This window comes from Strongylocentrotus purpuratus, unplaced genomic scaffold (assembly GCF_000002235.5).
Source record: "Strongylocentrotus purpuratus isolate Spur 01 unplaced genomic scaffold, Spur_5.0 spur5_scaffold_16, whole genome shotgun sequence".
Lineage (NCBI taxonomy): Eukaryota > Metazoa > Echinodermata > Echinoidea > Camarodonta > Strongylocentrotidae > Strongylocentrotus > Strongylocentrotus purpuratus.
In genome coordinates this window covers 4,308,027-4,334,339 of record NW_022145601.1, presented here as the reverse complement: position 1 = coordinate 4,334,339, position 26,313 = coordinate 4,308,027, and the positions used below count along the sequence as shown (strand labels likewise).

Genomic DNA, 26,313 nt, shown 5'->3' with positions numbered 1-26,313 from the left:
AAAAATGAAGAAATAAAACTAATATTGATATAGAAAAGATGTCCACTTAAAGTGAAACATACACGACTAAAAAACCTCAGTTTAAATCGTGGTGGAATGTGACCTTGGAGTGAAGAAACAATCATGAGAGGAGAAGATCCATTTCGATCTTCACATATCATACTTTCTTCTCTCTCCTCCTTTCAACCAAGTTTATTTAGCGCGAAACCGATGATCTATTCAGGTTCGTGGTGTTCCAAAAAGGCACTCTGAGAAACGTTTATTTGTTCGGCAGCGAGAAGGAGTAGCAACGCTTAGCATCACTGTGGGTACGTTTGACCTGTTTGATGCCAGCAGACAGGAGGGGAAGATGGTTGAGCCCACCATGGGTAAGGGTCAATAAAACGACTTACATCAGGGAATTGGAAGAAGTAGGTCAGGTTAATTTATAAGGGGCAAAATGAAATATTGTTGAAACAAAACCAAGAAATCTTCACAAATAGTGAACAGTGCACGCACTGCTGTAATGTGTCGTTGCAATTGGCCGAGGAATAAAGCGACTGCGGGAAGATATTCAAATCTATTTCAATATTAAAATCAACATTTACTAATGGGTTTGTGTATGGAATGTGAACATTGAACATGCCCCTATCATCTCGAGTACTCGAATGACGTTGTGTCCTGGCTGACTGAAATAGTCGTCTGCTACAAGCAACGCATGAGTTGGCTGTGTCGTTTTTACGTCACAATCTTTCTGGCCTATCAGAACGATCCGGTAGACGGTGACCTTAAACGTCCAAGGCGCTTTTGACTCAGGGCAAAGTTTTCTTTCTGCCTCTCTCTCTTTCTCTCCCTCTCTCCCTCCCTCTCTTGTCAATTTGGTGCTCGAGAGAATACACATTAAACACGCGGGTGCGTTCGTGTGCAGTGTGTTTTAGCACGGTGTGTGCGTTGAGGCCGGGTGTGTGTTGTGGTGTGTGTGTGTGCGTGTGTGTATGTGCGTGTGTATACCCAAGGGGCTTTCGGGCGAGACAGACCATTCATGAGAATGAATCGTATTATAGAGGATTCCCGCTTGGGCATTGCACGCGACGCTGGTTGGAGCAGCTCACTACGAGCTACAAATATTCGTCAAGCCAGCTGATCGAGCTCACACACCGTCGCGAACCCCCACACGCGCGGACCACTCGAGCAGTACTAAACTGGGTTCCCTTCTCTCTCTAAATCCATAATCATATTTTTTACCCGGCAAATTTGAGCTCTGATTGCTCTCTGAAGTTCATATTTATTTTTCACAACGTACTTCAGAATGGCTAATTCGGATCCCAATTTTGGATGTCTATTCAACTCTGTTCAAAGGGAATATCCCACACCGGTCGCAGCACAAGTTAAAGGTAAGTGATCCTCCCTCTTTTTTTAATTTCGCCCATCTCTAGTGGCTAGTTTGCCAGGTTTAGAGAAAGGACCGAGAGATAGAGATAGATTCAAGAGCAGTCAATGGACGCATTGTCCGCCCAAGAAGCCCAGTATCAGTCTATCAATTACTGAGGAAGTCTCAAGTGTTGTAGATAGACTGAGGGGGATTGTCCAAAGATGCTCGTTATACGGATAACTCGATGTTGGTAGACATACGAAATTTGGTATGCCAGACCAGTGAAACAAGCCAGGCTTTATCGCTTCCAACAAACCCGATACAACTATTACAACTCTCCAGTCATTCAGCCCCGTCGGGCCTGATATCTTTGAAGGGTAAGCTGATGGCCTTGGACATATCAGTCATTAACTAAAAGATGTGAATAAGACAGTCATAGATTATTACAAATGGAGTAGCAGAAACTATTAACAGAACCATGTACCTGTCAGAATTGAAAGTGCACTACAACTTCTAATAATCTGTTCTCTATAGTGTATCACAATATAATTTTTACTCCACGTGTGTGTAATCGTTTCTCTTTTTATTTGTTAGCGGTGTTCAAAAGTGAATTATATCAATATATGCGCCACAAACGATGAATGTCTTGGTTGTCGAAATATTTTAGGTTGTTAGTAGCCTTGATATTTCACATGTATAGGCCTATATAGATTCCCCCACGATAAAATGTATAGTATGTATTTTTTTTTTAAAACGCGTGTATGACTTGGTTTCAGCTGTTACCCAATATAATCACGTGACCGTATACTTGTCCTACTTTTGAATTGAGTTTATGCTGACCTTCAGTACCCTATAGCGTTCATTCATCATCATCATCCCACACCGGCCGGCTCAGAACAAGTGTGAAACTCAAACAAAGTCTGCCGACAACAATGCTTCATTTTCTTTCTTTTTTCAAATCGAGCTCAAGTTCTACCCCCAAATCTTCCTAGCATATTCCACTACAGGTTTGAATTCAACAATTCCAGACAGCTCCCAAACTGTCTACACCCGTGGATCTTACCGGGTGTATTTCCACATTATATAATAGACACAGCCAGAGGAGATTCCACGTGGGAACTTGTTTGACTTCCAAATCCCTTCCTATGTCTTTTGTTCCAATTATATTTTTATTCACCGCGAGACGCACTGACAATGGGTGCCTTTGCAGTACTCAGCTTGGCAACCGGCCAGCCAGCGTATTTCAGATAATGATTAAATCGAATTACTCATTCTCTCGTCTGACTTCAACCTACCACACGCAAATAAAAAAAATCATACTGTGTCTACTCCACACCATATCCAGCAACAAGAAGAGCCAAAAATACGAATTATAGATCGCGTGAATTATTTGATACATAATTTAAACCACTTTATGCGCCTTATCAACGAGGCGCTTGGCGAAATTTTCTTCAACTTGAAAAGTTCACTCTTCTTTTCAACCTTGACAGCGCACACAGAATACATGGGGTCATGTTTTAATCGCTGAATTATAAGTATCAGCTGTCAAAAACCATGAAATCGAGCCTGAATCCGCCTTTGGCAACGACACATTCATGCACTTGATAGCTCCTTGCAGAGAGTAGGTAATAACCTTTGGTTATTGTATTAGTGCCTTGTCGGGAGTACGTAATCAACTTTTTTGGTAAAGCTTCTGCATACAAGAAGAACTTAGTTTGATATATTTCCACATATTTCTGCGACGTTAAGCGTAATTTTACCCTCTTTTTTTATGGGAGGGGTCCATGAGTAGGCCTCCCGTAAGCGTGAGTCGACCGTCACCTCATGGGCGATATTCGTATCACGAAGAGAATAACTTGTTAACTAGATCAAAGATGATGAACTTTGACAGGTCTTTACCGCTTTCGGCTGCTCACCGCTCCCTGGGCTGGGCCCTCTAGAGCAGAGTAAGAACTCTGGAGAGAGAGAAGGCAGGATAGGAAAAAATAAAGGATCAAGGAAAAAAAGGGCAGGGGAAAATCATATCATGGGGATGAGAACAAAAATGATGACGTCATCGTTAAACAGACATTCCCGACTGACATACCTTGTCGATCTTGACAGTTCAGGGTGCTTTTCTACCGCACCCGAAAAGTTTGAAAGTAATCGAACACTGCTGTATACATGTCCGAGGAATATTGAACAGCAAATCTCCGTACTAAGATCACGGACTTACAAGTAGATCCATTGCTTAGGTGAGAAACTGTTCTAGACCTGCTTATGAATAGATTCTTCTAGGCGAGTTCGTTGAACAAACTAAAAATTAAACAAAACACCCCACCGTCGAAGTACAAATCTTAAAGATTATAAAGCTTCATAATCCATTATAGCCACATCGTTGTGTTCCTCTTCTTAAAACTTCAGATTTTAGTTTTATTGTACAAACCAGATATAAGTTTGGGAAGTAAGGAAACAATACTCTAAATTACTAGCTTTACCGTTGCCAGCGTATCCGAATATAGAGCTCATTTGTCTGATTTTTCCAGTTCGTATAAGCCTAAAGTCAACCTGAATTACACTCTTGAATGTTGTAGCGACTAGGCAAAGAAAACTGGAGAAGTGGTGAGATGGAGGCTTGAAGCTTTAAATTTTGTCTCATAAAACTTATGAAAATCATGAGCATCGGCTCGTTGCCATTAATACTGGTCTGTCTTTAATATCACGAATTGTGATAAAGGATCAATCGCGATAAATGACTCATATTGATCATTTTCCTTATGATGGTGGTTTTCATGAAATCAAGAAAGCCGTTCTACAATGCAATAAAACATTCTGTCTACCCTTCTTTCGGAACCAGACTGAGGCCAGCTCGGTCTGGGCTGCCCTGGGGATCCAGGGTACCGCTGAATGACTTATTCATTGGATAATCAGCTGACACTGTTTCTATACTTCCCTCACTCGGGTCTTTCGGTCTTATCATCCCTTATCGCTAGCCACTATCTGTAATGATTTTCGAATACAATTCATTGTGCTAATTTGATTATACTCTTTTAACTAGATTTAAACGCTTATTCATCCATTGTGTTTAATTCCAATTCTTCGACAAGAATGACAATGCCGATGTGAACTTCGGACTGTTCGTAAAGACTTGGGCCTATATGTATACGGATTTGCTGATATCATCATCACAGTAAGACTTTAGTCAGAACTATGATGGGTCCCAGTGCCTTCTCTTCGTTTCCTTGGATCCAATTACTGTCTTATGTCGGTCTGTCGTGGAATATAGATCTAAAACAGAATCCGCCAATGTGTGTTTGCTTTAGTGCATTGAACACAAATTATCGTGGTAAAGTCGTTGAGCGATTTGATTCATGGTGATATAGCCAAGTATAGGTAGCCAACCAATTACAATGCGGTCCCTGGTAAACTCATGGCTGAAAGACAGAGAGTCACGGAGTCTCAGGCATGGGGGCATGGGCCATATACCGTCTGCTTCTGCTAAAGCCATAGCCTCCTGTTCGCCCCACCCCAATCTGACACCAGTACCAGGCCACCCTTATAGCACATCGGGAATCTAAATCAGCGCTCTCAGACCTCATTTGGCAAAGTCTTGTCTGGCACGATTACCTATGGACTTATTATAGTAAGTCCGTGATATACCATCTCATATTGTGGTAGTCCTGTGTGGCAGGGTTAATCTAGTCTTGGGAGACTGTACATGACACCTACTGAAGCTAAGCTTGATGACGTAATGTAGGCCCTAATCTGAAATCAGTCCTATGTCTGGAACCAATAACCAGGATATCCAGGGTCTCGATAATGTACGTTCCCCTTATGATTTCATGTTTAACCCTCTCTCACTCCCTCTCCTTCGCTCTCTCTCTCTCTCTCTCTCTCTTTATCTCTCTGTCTCTCTCAAGACCACCTCCTTTTGCTCTGTCACTTCACTCCCTCTTCCACTGGCATACCAAAGGAGAAAAAAAACGAGAGCGCAAAAAAGACAATCGTAAGTTGTTGAAATTCAACCTTTGTGGTCTGACCCGTAGGCGCGACTTTCTTCTCTTATCAAATCTCAGGAGAACGCGGCAATATAAATCGAGACGGCACCGTTAAATTCGCCCCAAATTCCACCGTTCTGTCTGTTCCACCAACCCCAAGTTTATCCACTTCAACTTGGGCTTGCATGCAACATCCATTATTTTCCTATCACAAGATCCCGCCATAATAGAAGAAAGGGTCATGCAAAGTCGAGACAAAAACCGTTAAATTCTGCCCCAAATACCTCATTTTTTATATTACCTGAGTGTCTGGGGCGGTATCTTCAGTCAGAAAGCAGTTTGCCCTTTCAGGCAGTCCTTGCCATCTTGAAGTTCAATTTCGAAAGTTGGAACGGGAGAAGAAAAAAAAAACGCACTTCGTTTCTACTTGTCCATGCAGCACATCATTGTAAGACATAGAATGATACGCTCTGTCTGCGACCAGCAAGAAGAGAGATGTATTAGGCCGAAGAATTGGTATGGCCAAAGAAATGGAGGTCGCGAATTTCCCTGATTGTATGACAAGATGAAGACGAGATCCTCTGACATGCTATGTTGACTTTTTTTTCCTCAAAAAAGAAAGAAAAGAAAAACGAAGAAAGAAGTTGGTTGTCGAATGTTTGGCGCGTTTGCGGTTTTCGTTCGTCCATATCCCTGTACACGCGTCCCTGACAACACAAATAAAATGTGGCATGCATAGCCCAATTTTTCATTTTTTTTTCCCTCCGTCCCCTTTCTGTCTTCTCTTTACTTCTGTGTCTTCCGCATCTCGAAGCCTATCCCGTAAGCTGGCAATACAACCCTGGCGTATTCCTTACATTTGTCTTCACGACAGGGGGGTTACTCGTCTGTCATACCAAGGAAAAAAAAAGATTTAAAGGTACATGACAACTTTTAAGAATGATAGAATTAAAATGGTTAAATTGTACACGGAGCTATCTCAAAATGCTCGATAACGCATATGAGAAAGCTTTAGTCAAATCGGTCGAACGCATCATCGTTTCATTATTTCAATTGCATAAATATGTAAAATAAATTGACAGTATTCTTTAGGTGTTGGAAGTATTTTGGCTCTATCTGTCCAATTATTTTCCATCCAGATTTGGCGGCTTGGTGGTTTTGGTGTAGACAGCACCCTTTGTAACCAACGATGAAAGTCGGACGAAGGTCATGCTATCGTACCAATTCATTTTGTTATCTAGACAGGATTTTAAGAGCTAATTTGTAAAGGTAATTGCCAGACTAATGTGTCTCCTTTATGTTACTGAGTTTGTCCGCATTCAATGAGCATTGTCATGTTGAGATAAGCAAGCTAATTAAGACGGGGGATTATTGATTTCTAAAAAACATTAAAAAAAAAAATTTGGTGTTGATTAACTATAATTGTTTACTTAATTATGAGGAATAGGTGTTAATGCTATTCATACTAATAATAAAACCAATACAATACCGATACAAATTTTAAAACTAATAATAATAGAATACTAAATATCAATACTAAAAACAATACATGGTACTACCATTACTTCATGTGAAAGACATGTTTTGTTTTTCTTAGTGGAGGGTAATTCAAATTTTCCCAAATTTGGAAGAGAATACAATGGGAAATGGTTCCCTTAAAGAAAGATGGATGAGTTGTTCACGTCTCGGTATGGAGCTACTAGGGAAATACCCACAATTTGGAATTCGTTTATATATCAAAGCCCCCAATATCCTTTAATTTAGTTCGGGATGGGACCGGTATATCGAACTAGATGTATTCCGCTGAATTAAAATAATTTATAATGGACTGGTTTTAATCGCGGTTCTTCATGTCCAATGTACTGGCAATTTCCTTTGTCCCCTTCAAATAATTTCCACTCATTATTTTGTGGATGCTTGGGCAAACTTAAAGGAAGGGAATGCTAGCAAAGCTCTTTGTCCTCGTCTGTCGAATCTTACTTTCGTTTTCTCGTCACCCTGCACTTTGGCATAATCACAGGCTGTCTCTCCTCAATCACTTTATATATTATGAGTCAAGAGTGACTCAGTAATACACTGCACGAATTTGATGTTTCTCTTCTATTTTATCTTTTATCAATATCATGAGCACTCTTTTTAACATATGACTCGATATCTTTGCGGTATATGCCTACGTGGTGGAATAGAGGCCCCCTTTCTACAGTTTTCTTGAAAGGGTGTACTCCAAAACCTCCAATGTTTACGCGAGCATAACATTGGTTTTCGCGTGTTCCATCTTATTTTACTTTATACTGTGGTTGGAGAAGCGAAAGGTGTACCTCTTTCCTCTCTGGATCAGCGGAGAGGATGATTGATATACAGTCAAGACAAATGATCTTTATATTGATACGGTTACATGTATTGTATTTATTAAACTTAATTGATATACATCAATAATATAAATCATATAACTCAATTTACAATGCAATGTAACAAATCAATATTCTGTTTGTAAACATATATATTATATAAATCAATTTATAATGCAGTGTAGCAGCACAGAAGGAATACATACATGGTACATGTTTTCATCAGTGATACCATATTGAATTGTAACAGCTAGAGTAACATTCCTACCCATACTGTTCTCAGTCAATCCGAACATTATCAAGAAAGATAGCAAAGCGTGATATGGCAGGATGAGTATCAAAATGCTCTTACAGTATCCAATTTATTTGTGGGAAGCACAATAGTCATACATGCAGGAATTACAAAAATAAAGGACGTATACGCCTATTTAATGAAGTAGGTATAATTTTGGAGATTATATTTTGATAGAAAACCAACCCCTTCGTAGTATTTCCTTGCTCAGTTTCTACGTTATAATACCTAAGCTCAAAGAGCCTCTTGGCATATCTTCACTTTCTATTCCAATAACTACATCTCCTCCCCCACATCGCTGCCTCTTCCTCCTCCTCCTCCCTAATATGATCCTCTAATGGCCATCCAATCAAAAGCCATGGACATTCCCCCTTCTTAGGCTTTGCGGTTTGAGGGATATGTCGAGTATTTGTCATCCCATGGAATATGTGAGGTCCTAAAGAAGATGAAAAAACCGCATCCGAACGCGTAAGATCACCAATCTTTTCTCCTGACGTAGAACTGTCATCTGAAATACGGGGATTGTATACATGAATATAGCAAAGGTTCCCACGCCATCTGAATAGGGCAGCCATCTTAACTCAAACCATGCAGTTGGTGGAGCATTCAAATCGCTAACTGTCTACCGCACTTTCTTGTTCTTCCCAGCATGCTTTGCGTACGTTTGAAAGAGCGAATCGAGATGTGAACGAACTTTTTGCCAATCACATCACTGCTATGTGTTTTATGTGCTTAGTCTTTTATTTATAGAGAGCAGTGGTGTTCTTTAATGCTTCTCTTTTTATAGGTTGTCACATGTTATAAAGGGAGCATTTCGTGGAAAGAAATATACCCATATTGGATTTATACTATGTGTTATATATAGTTTTTATTCTAAAAATATACAGGATAAGCCGGTGGTCAGGTCCATTTTTAGCTGTGGTTTGACATTCAAAAGTCGGAGAAAGATGTATTTTCGACAGAGAAGTTGGTAGAGCCATTCGTTCTCTCGGCTTGTCGACTCGTTGTCAATGTAATTATATCACGGGTAGTGTGACATGGTAGATCTGTACCGGCTTTCCACGGTGGAACCCTAGATGGTCCCTAGAAGCTCACGAAGGTGCTAATCCCACGGAATTGGGTAATGAGATCGCTTGATAATGGCGCTTAATGGATGTTAAACCAGGACAACTGCGCTGCTGTGGATGAGGCGTGTGGGTGTCAGCGGGATAGGATCGTTGGGGATGAATGTTGTCTTTCCGTCTGAGGCCTTGCAAGAGGATACCCCGGTGATTAGAGCAGCTCCAGCAAGTTCAGACCGACAGTGGGCACGATACAAGACCCATTCATGAAACTTGCTACTTCCCAAAAATGCTTCCACAGGCAGTGATTGCGAATGGGTGAAAGAAAGATCGATGAATATGGATGTGATAAAAGACAGGACTAATATACGGCTGGAGGTAATAGCTAATGTTACATGTATCATTGACTCTGTCAACTGTGATCTAACAACAATTTCTATTTGTCAATTAACGAGGATAAAACGCTCCCTGTGCCATATATTCTTTAATCTTTATTCGTTTTTAAGTCAGATGGTGCCAATCTACAGGAGACAGTTTTGAAATTCGCTGTTCTGTTTATAGCCTGCATGTTAAACCACCATACACCTTGTTCTATTTTTCCAGGGGCGGGGTCAATATTTCACATGCTTCATCATCAAAATCTTTGGGTTTTATTTCCTTTTTCCAAATTTTGCCACCCTCAATTCTTACTTTGAGTGAGTCAATGAAAGGATTTACCCCCTGCAAATTGTATACATCTCGAAATGTCCTTGCGATCCTAATTGTGTGTTTGGAGTCAATCGGTTTTCAATCAGCGTTAACGGCGTTAGCTGATTACAAGATAGAAGCTCCATCATGCCATCTGTCCCATAGAGTTACACATTAGAAAATTACCTCCTAGTTTGTGGATGTGGGGCATTCTGCATGTCGGGCACCTAATGTTGTTCTAGATGCCTACTTCATGATATCATGGGGGTTTGAGATGGACTACCTGACTATTTCTTCTAGTAATCTGCAATGGATTCTGCAGCCTATCACGAAGATGATTAATGTATTTGAAAATCATCTTGAGGGTTTATGAGCTTTAACAGCGTTCGTCGTGCTCGGATAATGACTTAATTTACTTTACGAAAATGTATCAAGGATACTATATGATCGCTGGTCCCCCAGCACTCTAGCAAGCCAAGGGTGGTGACATGTGTAATCGTACCTATTCAACACGTCTTTGGGGGTAAGCGAAAAGGTACCCCTGCTTGCGGCTACTGGTCACTCTAGAGAATAAAGGGTGATAGAAAGGGGCTGTCTGGGGACACTCTGTAAAAGAGAACACCCGTAGGGGGATAACAACGACATCAGGGACGACCAAGGTCTGGGTGTCTGAACTACTTTGAGTTTTGCGGTAGTACAGTGCTGTGATTGCGGTCCGAACCATATACAAAAAACCTTCATGCTCGTATTCTTGTCTGTATGTCTCGTTTGTAAAACACTGGTTGTTCGTCGACCCGTGATTGATAACCGCAAAGAGGCAAGAATGATTCTATTCAAGTAATAGTTCAAATTGGCGATTTTTGTTCGTGCTCTAGTGGAGTGGTCAATCGAGGACAAAGATGTGGCCTGCGAGATGGGCTTGTGGTTAAGAAATCATAAACGCTAGACATAACCACTATGACGAATACATCCTTGAGACACAACATTGACCGTTCGGGATTAATTTTAATTCCAGCTTGCCGCTGCTTGTGAATTATGACGAAATGACCCGAATGCCGCCGAAAGTAGACCAAACTTCCTTCACCTCTCTTTTTTGTGTTTTCCCGAAGAATGACGAAGTGACCTGAGATGACGAAGATAAAAAGTCGAGGAAAACAAAGGCATTCTTTCCTGACCATCTGTCTTCCGAATCCTTACGAATTGACCCGAAGAGCCGAAGTAATCAAAATATCCTGTGTTGTGTTTTCCCATATTGCTATTATGACGAAAGAACATCTGAGTGACCTAGAAAACCGTTGCGGAAGCATTCGTAAACGATTCGGTCATGCTCGGGAAGCGAATAGCTTATAAGTTTGCGGTGTGGCCTATATATTCGCAGGCGGTTTAACGTAGAACCTGATACAAATGGTAGGTTAGGAAATTGTGCGTTGAGTGAGTCTGTTAGACCAAGGTAGGAAGGATTATGGTCAAATTGACGAGTGAAAGGTCAAATCGACTTAGAAAATCAGGTATGACCTTGTTACAAATTTCATAAAACATGTAGTGCATTGCCCGAAATAATTCGCTTATGAAAAGGTGAGCGGTCCAGACCGAGGCGGTACTTAGAAGGATTCCGTGAGTTCCCGTTTAGGAAAACAGCAAATTGGAAACTGAATAATTACACAGGTGAAAATAATGGGTTGCCATGATTTGTATCAGTGTGAATGGCAAATCCTTTTTTTTAATGAAGCCCAGACGAGAAAGGAAACAGGCACAATTGAAAGTTATTTCAGAGAAGATCAGCTGTATGTTCGATTGGATAGATACATCACGTCATAATTATACCGGTTAGCAAACAAGAAATTTGGTTTAAACGTCTTTTTCATACATGGAAAATGCACTGGAGTCGATACTTGGCGGCTCTATCATGTTGTAAAAGGCCTTAATAGTCTAATTCGAAAATGTTGTTACCGCATAATGATAATACTGTACCCCCAATTAGTGTCTAAAATCCTAATTATAACCTAATTCTAATCAATTATTTCCAGACCTCGAACTGTGCGATGATTACCAACTAAATATAATAGTTCCGCCGTGCCATTGAGTCGGAATTCGTGTCCCTGTTGTTTTTTTCGAGTGATTCCTTACGGGTATCAATCCCGCCATTCTGATTAGACGATGTCGTCTACTTGAAGACAGTTATATACCCGAACAACCTCCTTACGACTCCAGCACTGACCGCAAGCACGAGAGAACATAATTATCTCGGAAATGCCTTGCGTGAAGTTCCTCAAATCATTAACAGTCAAAAGCGTGACGTAGTTTTTCAGAAAGAAACTATTTTTAAAGAAGGAGAGACATTCGGCACTAGATTTTTCAATCAGGGGGCAGACGACAATTGGATTAACAGGACGGTCCCTGTATGCTCGTTTAATTTCTTACTTTTGGCGCTATTTTGATGGAGGAGAGCTGTTTCGTGTCTGTTAATTACCCGACATGTCTGTCTGCTCTACCTGATACAATTAGTGAACTCTTCCTCTTTCTAGTTTCCGAAACATCTCAAACAACATCCATGCATATCACTGCCGGTATTATTTTAAAGCTGTAAGGTTTGAAGTAACGAGTCACTGATGGAGTTATAATATCTCTGTATTACAGTCCTTGCAAGAAATGTGTCCAAAAATGAGGACGATTTCTTTTAATCACAATTATCAATAGACATACAAAGTCAGATGAGGGTCCATTAATAGTATGAACACAATATAATGGATGAATAAGGTAATGTAATGAGGTGTTATCTGAAGGTGAAAATGTTAGCTTTCACTTTTTAGGCATTTCTCGATTTTGTCGACGAAGTACAGTTGTTTGTCTTCGATTTTTTGATATGATTATAGCAGGGATTATCCATGCGATATCTTGACTTTATTTCCTTCCCTTTCTCTCCTCTCGAAGACCTCTTGTGGTTTTTGGTGGTACTCGAAGAGAATAGGTCCCGCCGTGATCAGAAACCGCAAAAAAGTACGAGTTCTACTTTGAAAGGTATATTTTGTCAGCTTGGGTATACTCGCCAATACCCTTGAGAGCCATGTCACGTGTTTTCGTTTTCTTCGTGACCATTCTTATTAATTTTTCGCCACCTTATCCTGTTCTTTGTCTTCCCGCGTCTTTTATCGGTTGACACGCCCCTGTTACTCCTTCTTTAAATTAGCGGTGTTGTTTTGTCCGTATGTTGTGGATCGTCGTTATTAATTTGACCAGATTTCACAGAGTAAAGAAAGGGTAAAGAATACAATAGTTGAGACGGACGAGAAATGGATAAAATATGGAATATATTCTTACCGTAGAGGGCCATATTCAATGTTATGTCTAAAGGTGGGGGAAATTGTTTTGGGGGTAAGCACTTGTCCTAGTTTTCTTAATAGACTGCAGGTGGGACGCTACCCGAGACGCAAAATTAGAACCGATTTCTGAGCTGTTTGTCCGATTTAAATGATTAGGAATTTCCTTACAACCTCGTGAGTGGTCCCAAGCCTATGGCTCTTGTCGAGACTTTGTTTCTTATTTTGCGACCAATATCTGGTCCTTAAATGCATCAGGTTTTCTTTCAAAAGTTGGGCGTGGAAGTTTGAGTGAAAGCGGGAACCCAATCACTTGATCACGGGTTTATCGACATTGTTGGTTGATTAAGCTGTTCTAAATACAACGAAATATTATACAAACTTTCAAAAATAGATGTTGGTAACGAAAAAGTTACTGTATACCCCTATAGACTGGGTACCCCACGAGTGAGGGGGGAGACGGGGGCTGTGTAGATATTGCTCACCTTCATCCAAAATAGATCCCGCGGCGAATTTTATGGGATTATTATGTGACAAAACAATCAGGCGAAGTAACATGACAAATTTGAAACCATGTTACCGGTGGCTTGAATACTAACTACTTCTGACAGATCACATGAGGTTTAACCGTTTTTTTTATTTTCTCTCTTGCGCGGAGGTGAATCGGGACAGAACTTTCAGACCTTCAGCCGTCTGCTAAATAGGAGACTAACGCCTGTCGCATAATCTCGTTAGGCGGCATAGATAATAGACTGGGATTAGTGGATCCCATGATGAAGTCACTGTAATGTACAATCGTAGGCGAAAACGAATCAGCAGGTATACGGTGCAGACATGTTATAACTAGTTGATTATTAAAACAATGCACTTACTTTCAAACAAGATAAGATTTCCTTGTCAGGATCGTTACTAGTCCCTTTAAAATGAGACTTTACTCTACGATGTATCGCTCGACTGCATGGTCTATTTCTTTTTAAAGAAATGTTTAAGAAATGTGTTTCATATTAGTATCGAATACATTGAGTTGGTAAAGACTGTCTGGCCTAGCCGGACTAACCTTGACAATAGCAGTCTACGCTGTGGGTCCAGAAACTCATTCCCTGTCTATGATTAAACACTCTTTAGCCTTGACTCCTGATGTCCCCTGCGCAGTGGAGCTGATCAAAAAATATGCCTCCGCAAAATGAGCGAAGAAGATGTTTCCATTACCGGTACAGAATATTAAGGGTCCTATTCTTATTGTTCTGATTGGTCAAATAACCCGTTGATAAGAACCCCTTATTATTGGCTATGAGTATGACAAAGAAAATTGATAACGAAACTAAGACACAAAGCTTCGAGTTCACATCATAGATATGGATTTTTCACTGTCTTGAAAGTTAAATACAACTCGATGCGTCTCCCTCAGCCCCCCCCCTTCTCGTCCTCTCTCTCTCTCTCTCTCTCTCTTGCTCTCCTCTCTCTTTCTCTCTAATACAAGTTCTGTAAGCCTGTCATTCTTGCACTGTTGTGATCACCTAATTTCATTTATTAAAATACGCCACTTTGGTAACCAGAGGTCGTCAAATAGAACACCACCTTGCTACAATCCCCCGCATGCCGTGTTATTCTTATCTATTCCATTCATTACATGGTAATAGGAGTACTTCATATTCAATTGTCAGAAGACACCTCCTCGGAGTCCACCTTTACCTAGAATTGGGTCTTGAATGAGGCGTTATCATGGTACAACCAACCCTCAGTCACACCGCCGACTCCAAACCAACCGACCCTGGCCATGTAAATGTAAAAATTTGTTCGGTCAGTTGACGTTCTCGTGCCCGTCTTGTCAATGTGACTGTGGTGTATCGCTTGTCCCATAGTATCATCAGATTCTCATCTTTCATCTTGATAAGCTTATGTAATATATCTCTGACATGTAGGCCACTGTTAATTTGCTTCAGAGACTATTCTAAGCTACCCACAGATAAAGTAAACTGAACCTAGACCCTGAACACTAACCATCTGGCCCTTACCCTAACCTGAAACCTCACCTAGAACCCAATTGCAACTCTGGGTCTTACACTATACCTTTGACGAAAAGACGCTAATATCTCTGGAGCTTTTATCGATTCTTCTATGACTGACATAACATATCTTATTGTTTTTGTTTGTATCTTCGCAGGCAAACTCCCTGGCTGGCTCCGGGGGTCCCTGGTGCGGATTGGTCCAGGTCTATTCGAAGTAGGGGACACAGAATACAAGCACTGGTTCGATGGTCTAGCCCTCATGCACAAGTTTGCTTTCCATAACGGCAAAGTGAGCTACCAGAATAGGTTCCTCCGAAGCAACGCGTACAAGAAGGCGATGAAATACAACAAAATCATCCTCTCAGAGTTTGGCACAGTAGGAATACCGGACCCCTGCAAGAACGTCCTCGAGCGCTTTGCCACCCATTTTCTACCGCTTAATGTTACAGACAATAATTTAATAAACATGTATCAACTTGGGGATGAGGTATACACGGCGACAGAGACGCACACACCGAGGAAGATCAACCTACAAGACCTAAGCACGGAGGACCAAACGGTAGGTGGCGCCCCACTGAGTCATTCACTCAAATTTACAAGCTTCTGATTATCTGCCGAAGGATAATGAGAGTGAGAAATAGAACATTGACCTTGTCACCAAACGAGGCATTGGGCTCTCCCTCAAAGAATTTTTTATCGCAATACAGGTGTTAACTTAATGATTAGTTGTTGTTTTCCCAACTCATGCTAGTCTGCAAGATGTTAAATATTTCCACAAATTCTCTTGAAAATAGAAATGAAACAGAAGACTTTTGTCATCTCTTGACATCTAAGTGACAAAATTGAAGTTCATTTTTATCTTTCTCTTCATGACAGATCGATCTGTTAAAGATGTTCGGTATGATGACAGCGTCTGCGCATGCTCAGGTGGACAGGGACGGGTGCTCGTATAACATGGGAACATCTTACCTCACCGGCTGCTTCTACAACATCATCAAGTTCTTCCCTAAATCGCATTCAGGTAGGTGATAACATCTATATAGACATGCGATGTGGAGGAGAGGGGCGCTGAGGGGGGCTGCAGCTTCCCTCAGCCTCACCCCTTATTGTTAGATTCATTAAAATTACCTATATTCAGGCAACCGCCACCTCATGTGGTGGTCTACGTGTGTCTTCATATCTTATCTTGTCACTCGCAATGTTTAAAAACTGGAAAGATGATATTCTTCCCACAAGAGATAAAATGACAAGAATGGGCCCTTACGCCTATGATTATCAGTGCAGTCAAATCTATATATTAACGCCACCCAATGGAAGCACAAAAAGTGGCCAATGTAAACAGGTGGCCTTTCTAGAGAGGCTCTTTCAACACACATTTACCTCTCGAGGGAAGCATTTTGGGGGACTACTATGAACAGGTTGCCTTTATAGAGATGCGAACATTAATGACAATTGCATACAAATATAATAGACACAACGGGTTTAATCGTGTGATGCTTTCGTCCTTTAAGAGAGCCAGATTCCCCTTTTGTCAGAGGAAGACATTTTCTTCACAAAATGAAGATGGCAGTATCTCTCAGCCACACTTTTTCTTGACTGATATGCTGGTGAAGTTCGCAGAGGCCTCCCCTAGCACAGCATGGCGTCGCCATGAGAAAATCAATCAACTTAACCTCTGCCACTGGTACCAAAAAAAAATGAAGCTATTTATTTCAATTCCGCCTTTTGTCTTCTTTATCTCTCCGACGGTCCTGGAGTCGCGCCCGTATGTCTATTTCGAGGAGATAAATTGTTATCGCTGAATATTGTCTTTGATTCAAGTGTACAGTTACTTCGTGGAAGGGCTATCTTCATGAAAGTAGCAAAATGAAAATTATAGAATGTGTAAAAAGGAAAGTGAAATGGGGTATGCTACTTTTCTCGATATGTTTTAGAACGAGATTATTGTATGCTTTTGTATTAATATTCTGGATCAGTTTCGTCTGTAAGAGCTTGAATCGAAAACAAAACGCTTCCTGAGAGAAGGAGGGGGTAATATACATGTAAGCTTTGTTTTCTTGGACTTTCTCAAATAATCATTAACATGATATATCGCCAGTAGCGATGTGATTAGTTATTATAGCGATCGAGGTGATGACTTTCATCAATCTATCACTGAATACATCTAGGTGTAGATGGCTTATGCATTCATTGATAGACAAAGAAGTTTTAAAATGTTTCTGGTAAAAAGTATAATTCATTTTTTATGCGAAGAAAGAGACTCCGTATAGATACATTTTGGTAAATTGGGCCTCTCTGCGTGGGTAAGGATGAGACGGAAGTGCCTCAGAAATACGGGGGAAGACCCTTCCGAAGCCAGTGTCCACCACCTGTTTGATTAACACTTGGGGGATGCACGTTAGTATTGGGTGTACCGGTGCCCCCTATGAACAGCGTACCATAGGAGAGATTTCCCAGGGGTGTGGGGGTGGGCTGAGTATTACATAATCGACGTGGAGACACCGGTCTCGTCATGCTCTCAATTCCCATATGGTCATCGATGGTCTGAGTCATGCATCCACAATGACCACGTGTTTCTTTATTCCTGGCCAGGGGGTTTGAATGTACTTTATGGACATATCTGGAGGATTAAATGACTAGCTCTATAGACGCCATATCTCCCACATTTGCAATCTTTGGCAGACTTCAGACTATTTCAGGGTATCATGATATACATATGGCTACAGTCTCACAGTTAAATATTGATTATGCGTAATACTATTATTCATAGCTCATCAATCTTATGCGATATACTAAATCAGTATTTTGGAACTTATTTCATGGTTGGCGTTTGTTCTAAAGAAATGTCCCAAAATGATAGAGAATAATCAAATGAATTTGTATTTGATACCCCTTATAAACGTTCAATTTAAGTCACTAATTACATGTATTACTTTTTGTGAGAGAAATCAGATCGGATTTAACATGATATGTATACATATTTCTGTTCTTTTAGCATCGTCATCGTCACCATCGTCACCGTCATTAGAAAGCAGCACGACGTCAACCAGCGAGTCGAGTACAGACACGAGCAGTCCTTCGATGTCGGCTAAACTGCTTTGCAGCATCCGAGCACGGAACCCTCTAAAACCCTCGTACTTTCACAGCTTCGGTATGACCGACAACTACATCGTTTTCTCCGAGCAGACCCTCCACATCAACGTCGCCAAACTCGCCTCCTCGCAGATACTGGGCAAGCCGGTGTCGTCGTGTTTCGAGTTCGACCATAACGGAACGACGCTCTTTCATCTCGTCGAAAAGCAGACGGGACGGCAGATGACCACGAGGTACGAGACGGGTCCGCTCTTTGGCATGCACGTGATCAACTCCTACGAAGAGGACGGGCATGTGGTGTTTGATATCTGTTCGTACGATGACGATGAGCTTCTCAAGAAATTCTACCTTGACTACCTTAGGCATGGAGACCAGGACGGCAAGCGACATTTTCCAATCACAGAAGTCAGGAGATTCGTCTTACCTCTTAGAATAAATAAGGTAAATTTCAACTTTTTCATCCATCCAAGTCGTTTCATGGTTTTTATCCTAGCAATACCGATGAGACCAAAAAACGACAAAAGACTGACCCACACAAAAAACATTTCCTTATGCCGATATTCAGTCGGTAAATACCAATCAAAAAATAATAATACATTCTTATGATATTTGCTTTTCCGTCGTTAAATTCAACAATTTAAAATCTGAATTTTTCGTTTGATATTTGCCGCGCTCCCTAATTCCACTCGGCGTAAAATGCACGTTTATAAAGTAACATAGTGTGAATATGTTAAAGAAAAATCGTATCATTTAAGCTGGGGAATTCGTGCATTGCACGGTGTTATCGCAGCTATAGAACATCATTTCCTTCTATTATCCAAGTCCTTCAATAACCTCACGCACTATCAATGGTGCATGATCACTAATGTAAGCATTCTGTGAATGGAACAAAAGGGCGTTTAAATAAGAAAGCGACGATTTAAGTCAATCTGTTGAGTAATCCTTTTCAATATTTCAATACCCGCCTCTAAATCGTTTCCGTTGTATGGATTGTTTTGGCGATCAATACACAGGAAGGGGCGGATATTCTTGGTAGGTTTGAATAGGGTTACCTAATCAGGGGTCTGGTGGAAAAAATAAAAAGACCCCCTGCCGATCCCCGGTTTGTCAAACCAGTCCTTTTTACTACTTATAGTTATAAATAAAGCGTATATAAGATATTAGTTTAGATTCGCCAGTTGGTCTAATCTCTAAGATGACGTTGCACAAGGGGCGTCAGTCATGACGTCGGTCTGCGTCAGAGGCTGGCGCGGTCTTTATGGTCTTTGACGTACCATGTGGTCATATAAGGATTATATATTGTACAAACTTTGACTGCAAAATCAAGAGGGGGTAAACAAAAAGTTTTGAATTATAGGCCACTGGGCAAACTGCCTTTTCAGGCTTGAATAGCACGGGTTTTATAATAACGCAATCGAAATGACGCCAAGTGTGCAATGGGCACTATAGTTCTGCCAAAGATGGTCATCAAATAGACACTAATTATACCTCGGTCACACCGCCGGATTGACTTCAAAACTTGAAATCGAACGGTTCTTGACCCTTTGGGGGTATTTCTAATTATGTTCGGTCTGTAATCTGGCGTTGGTCTGTCCCGTCGGTCTGACCGGGGTATTACCAGTACCGTTACATCATGGACCTTAACACATGTTCCTGTCCCCACCCCCTGCGCTCATCGGCGACCACCGCGAACAAGGCGAATCGATACATTCCGATTATTGTGTAAATGAGCATCAACAATTACCGGAAGGAATCCAAACTACAATACCTAGGATTACCGACACAAACACGAGGACCGCCAATTATCGGAAGGAATTTACTCGGGGGTATTGTCCGAGATGAAAGGGGCCTGTCAAATCTGAATACCATGCGGGTAATAAGGCCAGACGGTTCGATCCACCGCTCGCGTGAGGGACATTCTCTTCGAACGGTCGGGTTCATCGGACTTCTTTTCAAAATGAACATGGCACCTGGCCATCCCCATTATCTTAGCTCTCATTTCCACGCTATCAATTAGATAGCACAAGAGAAAAGTTAACATAAGCATCTTCGACCAAACCATTCAATCCCAGACAGTTTTCGGGTAGTTTTGATGAGAACCAGATAATTGAGTTCTCCTTAGGATCGTGTCTAAACATGTTATTAATTGATCTTTTGTAAGTGCGCGTCCTTCCTTATAGTGCATTATCGGCCTTGCATTCACTTTTGACATAAAAGAACCGATTACATACCCAGACGACCCCTGTTTGCTGGCTATACAGATCGATGGAGAATTAAGCTAATGATCCCCTGAATTTCAAGACAAAGATTTTTCCAAAACCTAATCAATTTTACTTCATGTAATTCTTAAAATTGTATTTTCCGTCATTGATTTTTTTTCTACTTTCCAATATGTTTAAGAACTGAAAAAAACGAGTATTTTATCATTCATATTACGTAGTAAGAAGCAGTAGGCCTAGAGTTAAAGGAATAGTTCATATTTTCCGTTTCTTTCTCTCTTCTCCCTCGATCTCAATCTCTCTAGAGCTATATAACTTTCTCTTCCTCACCTTTTTTCGTTATTTGCAGAACATTGGGTTCATCACGTTTTCGTTCGAAAATGATAAAATATTCCTGTAACTATTTTATCCTGCTATCCCTATCATGATTTATCAATTGTTCTCTTTTTTCCACCTTTTTGCTTTCTTAGAACACACCTGTTGGCACAAACCTCGTAACTCTAAATTATACATCAGCTTCTGCACAACTTCGGCCTGACGGCGTTGTAGAACTCACCTATGAAGTCGCCTCAGATATTGGTGAGAAGCTTTATTTATTACAACATGAGGGTGTGTTCAGCTGTTCCTGCATGAGAAGATTAAAAATAATGATAATGGAGGACGTTATAATTTTTACCTTAACCCTTACTGTACTGGGGGGGGGGGGCCTGGGAGGCCCCCCCCCCCCCCCTCGACATTTTCGGAGATTGCGCCGAAACCGCTTGGAATTTTGAATTGTCGTTTCATGACTATTTTTCCTCAAGTCTTACGCACATTTTGATACCATTTTCGTCGAAATCGGATATACCTGTAAGGAGTTACATAACAATTAGTATGCGCATGTCATCAAAAAAAAAAAAAAAAAAGTGAAAATCGCATCAAAATTTGCATAAATTATCATTATTAATTACATTAAAATAACTTTTTTGTGTTAGAAAAGAAGTTTCATATGAATAATGAGTTTCAACAATCAAAAAGTGGAGTTTGACACGTTTTCGGTAAAATGCATAAAATTAGCGCATTTTGCATAATTAATTAGGCTAACGACAAAAATTTGCATATTCGGAAAAAACTAATTATACCATCTTGTTCCTTACGTAAATATCTACAAACATGCAAATTTTCGTGTTCATCGGACAATCGACGGCCGAGATCATAGGGGGGGGGGGCCTCCCAGGCACCCCCCCCCCCCCCCCCCAGTCAGTGGGTGCTCAAAATAGCCCAGTACAGTAAGGGTTAAATAAAGCCTTTAACATGCAACGAGAAGTCACTAGATCATCCAGATGCATTATCTGAAAGATATTAAGTGTTCTTTTAGAATAGTAATCACTAAGATGTGTGCTATACTATGACATCATCTCACTGAAGACTTTCAAAATATCAATTTAATCCCCAATTATCATGATTGTATATCCCATATAATTCATTTCTGATTAATATGTAAGATGCCATCATAATGTTCGCACGTGTGAAGTGATGATGGACAAGGAAATTGACGCAGTTGATATTTCGAAAGTTATTGCGATCGCACATGGTTTATGATCATTGTGCGACAACCTAACCGCACATAATTATAAGTGGTTCTTATTTGCCTTCGCTCGATCTAGTTTTTCTTGAAGACATCGACCAGCAAAACACATGTTGATCTTTCAGTACTTATCTCACCTAATTCGGCCTTTGTCGTCTGGACAAAGTCGAAACATCTGATCGCAGAGGTTAATGACATCTCTCTTCTTTCATTCTCCAATACAGGGATCGATATGCCATGCATAAACAGTAGAGTCAATGGAAGGCCCTACACATATGCTTACGGAACTTCGGGGAAATGTAAAGGCGACTTTATGAATACGGTAAGGGTGACATGCTTTTGTTAAGGTAACCTTCATTTGGTAATTAAACACACATGATGGTATGCATAAGTAAGTGGAAAATCAATAGGTGTGATCCCTGGATATGTACTCTTTAAAGTGAAAGTCTTTCAGAGACACTACTAATCTGTTTAAATTAATGTATGGATGAGTTCCTTCCCAAAGCCACTGGTAACCTTTGAATTAAGTTAAGCCCTGGATCAATGTTTCTGAGTAGCACATAATTATGATTACATATGTTTGAGTAAACATGATCCTAAATCTTTTTCACAACTCTTGATAAAATATAGACTCTAGTGGGAATATTCAGCACAAGGTCCATCTTTTATTGTCATAAAACAAAACGAAATTGAATAACTAATTGTTCAAAATAATGGATTGCAGTTGAACTAAATGTTTTAAAGCTGTAGGGGAGCCAGTAGTTATTCATTACCGTTCAATATTTTTTTTGACAGATTAAGATTCAGAATAGAATTTAATTTATGTCCAATATGGTTGAGTGATTATCGTTATGCTCCGGTTTTCTTTGCAGATTGTAAAATGCAACATGCGAACAAAATCTTGCAAGACATGGCACAGACCGAATCACTATCCGTCAGAGCCGATCTTTGTTGGGGCACCAGATGCTGTGGACGAGGATGAGGGTAAGTCATCTAGACATTTCATCATGGAATAGGCCCTGCTTAAAGATAAACTTGAGTTATGGTAACGATAGAAAATAATTTCTCACACAATCCAACAAAACTTACAATGAATGTTGAAGATTACTAATAAATGACATGTGCCAAACGATTTTGTTAGAAAATGTATAAGGACTAAGTAATGAGCATAGAAAGATAAGGAAATTGATGTAATTATTTTTATTTTACTGGTTTAAACAATCAATGTACTGCAGGATAAACAATCCAGAATTACTTATAGCCATGTTCTCTGAACCTACGATTCCCATACGAGAGCTCAAGATTAGCTTTAATAAATATATAGAGTTCACATGTTTATTTTTGTTTTCCATTTTTACATGCCCTGTATTTCATCAGTCCGACCCAAATTTGAAAGATAGAATGACAATGTGTAAGCTAGTTGATTCTAGTTGCTTATGGTGGATTTTTCTCTTTTTTGTCTTTGTCACGACAGGTGTTTTAGTTTCAACAGTAATCAGCAGCGAAACACAAAGGGCATTCCTACTGGTACTTGACGCTAAGACATTAGATGAAATAGCACGGGCAAATATCCCCGAGACAATGTCATGTCCCATCACCTTCCACGGCGGATTCTTCCAATGATAGAGGGACTGCAATAGTCACACGGACACCTTTTCACGTGACTAGAGATGATTTGAAATCAGCATCGCTATACCTATCAGACTTTGAACGCGACGGTTGATAGCGGTGACCGTTTCCAGTCTTTCCCCGCGGATCTAAGATTGCCTTGAGGAAGGGTGTTCCGACCCTGTTATCACCAAAAAGTGTGATTTTTCTTGTTGTCTTCCAGGATAAAATAGTTAACTCATCAATGGTGGCAGCAGAGTCTAAATGCAGAACGCTCATAGGTTGAAAGGAACAGAATGATTCTCGAAGTTTCATGGTACTCACGGTTCTATGTGAAGCGCACGTGAAATTAGAATGAAGTGAAACGTGGCGCCACCACCGGGAATACGCGATACGTCATGCGTCACGTGGTTCATCATTTGGACCAATAGCAGCGCCAGAACTTAGTTTTGGAGACACGTTTTAGGAAGAATGGGTTTAAGACCACTGGTAAAACTTTAAATCCACGGAGGCGTGTTTGGAAACAAATGTTGTTTTTATCTTAATACAAATCCCAATGCAATCTGGCATGAAATAGCTGCAGAAAATTATTATTTATTTATCTTAAGCTGCATAAACACCAAGGCATTTTGGTCACCCGAAATGCTTGTGAAATAACATAGTGTGTGAGGAAGATCATCATTTAAAGACGTAATAAGTCATCTCGATGTCTTCCATTTAGTCTTTATTAATAATATCGGGTTGTTTAAAGAAATGACTGTAGTTTGTATTGGGATCAATTTATATGAAATTGAACCGAGTTTTATCGATGCCATAGATCAACACATGGTCTTATCTATGCGTTAAACTCCAATCTAGCTATTAAATCATTGCGTTATTTTAGTAAGGCAATAATTCAAATAAAGAAAAAATCATGTCCCAAATTCCATGAGAGCGATTCTTGATTGTAACCCGTCCATGTAGTGAAACTAATATTATTAAGATTAATTATGCAATGCTATGTGTATTCATTCCTTTCTTTTTGAGATCTTATAACCGGAATTGTAAGTTAATGTCCATTTTCCTTTTCTTTCTTTCCATTTAAACGATTCCGTGCAATAGAAGTCGTCCGTTTTTTTTAATCATCCTGTTTTTACTAAATTGAAGTACATTTTGAAAGTTTTTAAAGTCTCATGATAGATATTATGAGAATAATGTTAATTTTTGTACCGAATTCGCAGCTGTAAGTATTGCGCAAAAAGATTTGCATTTTGTAACTCTTCTTTTGCATCTATACGTCTAATAGATAAATATTGAAACCCTTGTGTTTATATTTAAGGTCTATTTTCAATATTTTATCATAGATTCTCACCTAAAGAAGTCTCTATCACTCATTTTAGTTGATATGACATTGTGTTATTATATTTTGTAAAGTTATCATACATTTCCCTACCTCAATTTTTTTTGGTTTCACTTCCGTTGTTTTTATTTGTTAATTTTTTACTCTTGATTTTGTTCATTATTATTATTTGCTTTGCTATTTTTTTCTCAGTGCTATACATTTCATCTTCACGGGGAAATGAATTGAGAGTAGCGTAATTCCTAAAAACATCAATTTGCGCCAAAGAATTTGACCTGAGCAAATGAAAAAAAGGTTTTGCAATTTCACTGTCGTGTCGAGAATAATCTAGATGTATTCGTCAATCAAAAGCCCAAATCGTGTTTGCAATCGCTGTATCACCAATTATGAGTTGCCCTGGACCAATTTCGATTGATTTAACCAAATTGTCTGCTTTCTCCGGCGAAATAATTTGAAATAAATTTTGATCTCCCTCCTAAAGAGTGACCAATTATTCAGTATTAGTTTTTAAATTTATCAATTATGGTTTTCATTTTGTATCTCTTTTCTTTTCCTTTGGTAGTTTTCATGAAGCACTTATGGACCAATAGTAATTCAATATTTTCTTCTTGTCTTTTTTCAGATTTATTCAGTTACATGTACATTATTTATAAATCATCAACAGTTTATCATCATCTACAAACTTTGAACATCATTTTAGTACTGAGAATTGTCCAGGCTTAAATGCCAGGTATAGAAATTGATTACAGCAACACTATTTTGCTAGATTAGAAGATTAATGTATTCATTTTACAAAAGTATATTTTTATTGTGGCATGAAAAGTGATACTTCGGCATTATGTTGAATGAGATAAGGCAAGTGTTTATGAATGGTATTTATCAACGTTCTTTTAGTGATCGTGAGCATTTTGATGTTATGTTTGTTGTTTTTATTATTATGATGAGGAATAGCGTGATTGGGCGCTTGATTTGAAGGCTTTTTGCAATCATTCACCCCCCCCCCCCTTAGCCAACTTTCATTTCATAATCTACCCCTCCCTTCCCTTCCATCAAACCCTTTAAAATAATATTCATTATATTTTTTTCCATGGTTTTATAGCCATTGGCCGCGCACTTTTTAAAATAACACCAGCCCCTTTCCCTCTCTTTTTTTTCTCTCTCTCTCTCTCAGTCTCTCTCCCTCTCTCTGGAAATTGTCAATGCCATTATCATTATCTTTCGAATTCAAATTGTGAATAAAAGTCAAGCTCGAGACCATGCTGTTTTTTGTTGTTGCATGACTCTCATTGAAGTAGTTCTAAAGATCTAATTCTTGAAATCTTTATACTTTTATTGAAGAAGATAGAGAATGTGATCTACGCAACTTTTGGTCCTGAATCAGTCAATGTAGATTATTAGAATTTGAACTGCACATAGATATCTACCCTACAACCCCCCCCCCCCCC

The 26,313-nt window shown here is 39.8% G+C and overlaps 1 protein-coding gene across 1 annotated transcript; it reads left to right on the top strand.

Annotated features, from left to right (window-relative positions):
- The first annotated feature begins 1,028 nt into the window (after window positions 1-1,028).
- Window positions 1,029-26,313, top strand: LOC591892 (beta,beta-carotene 15,15'-dioxygenase). Its single transcript, XM_011679443.2, has 8 exons — window positions 1,029-1,373; window positions 15,198-15,601; window positions 15,919-16,063; window positions 18,038-18,576; window positions 20,825-20,933; window positions 22,146-22,243; window positions 22,794-22,905; window positions 23,396-26,313. Exons 1-8 carry the CDS (start codon window positions 1,289-1,291, stop codon window positions 23,542-23,544), a joined length of 1,641 nt encoding a protein of 546 aa, XP_011677745.2. The 5' UTR covers window positions 1,029-1,288; the 3' UTR covers window positions 23,545-26,313.

Coding starts and splice junctions, on each gene's coding strand:
- LOC591892 (XM_011679443.2), top strand. CDS start 1,289: ATGGCTAATTCGGATCCCAATTTTGGATGTCTATTCAACTCTGTTCAA. Junction 20,934..22,145: donor TGAAGTCGCCTCAGATATTG/GTGAGAAGCTTT, acceptor TCTCCAATACAG/GGATCGATATGCCATGCATA. Junction 22,906..23,395: donor TGCTGTGGACGAGGATGAGG/GTAAGTCATCTA, acceptor TTGTCACGACAG/GTGTTTTAGTTTCAACAGTA.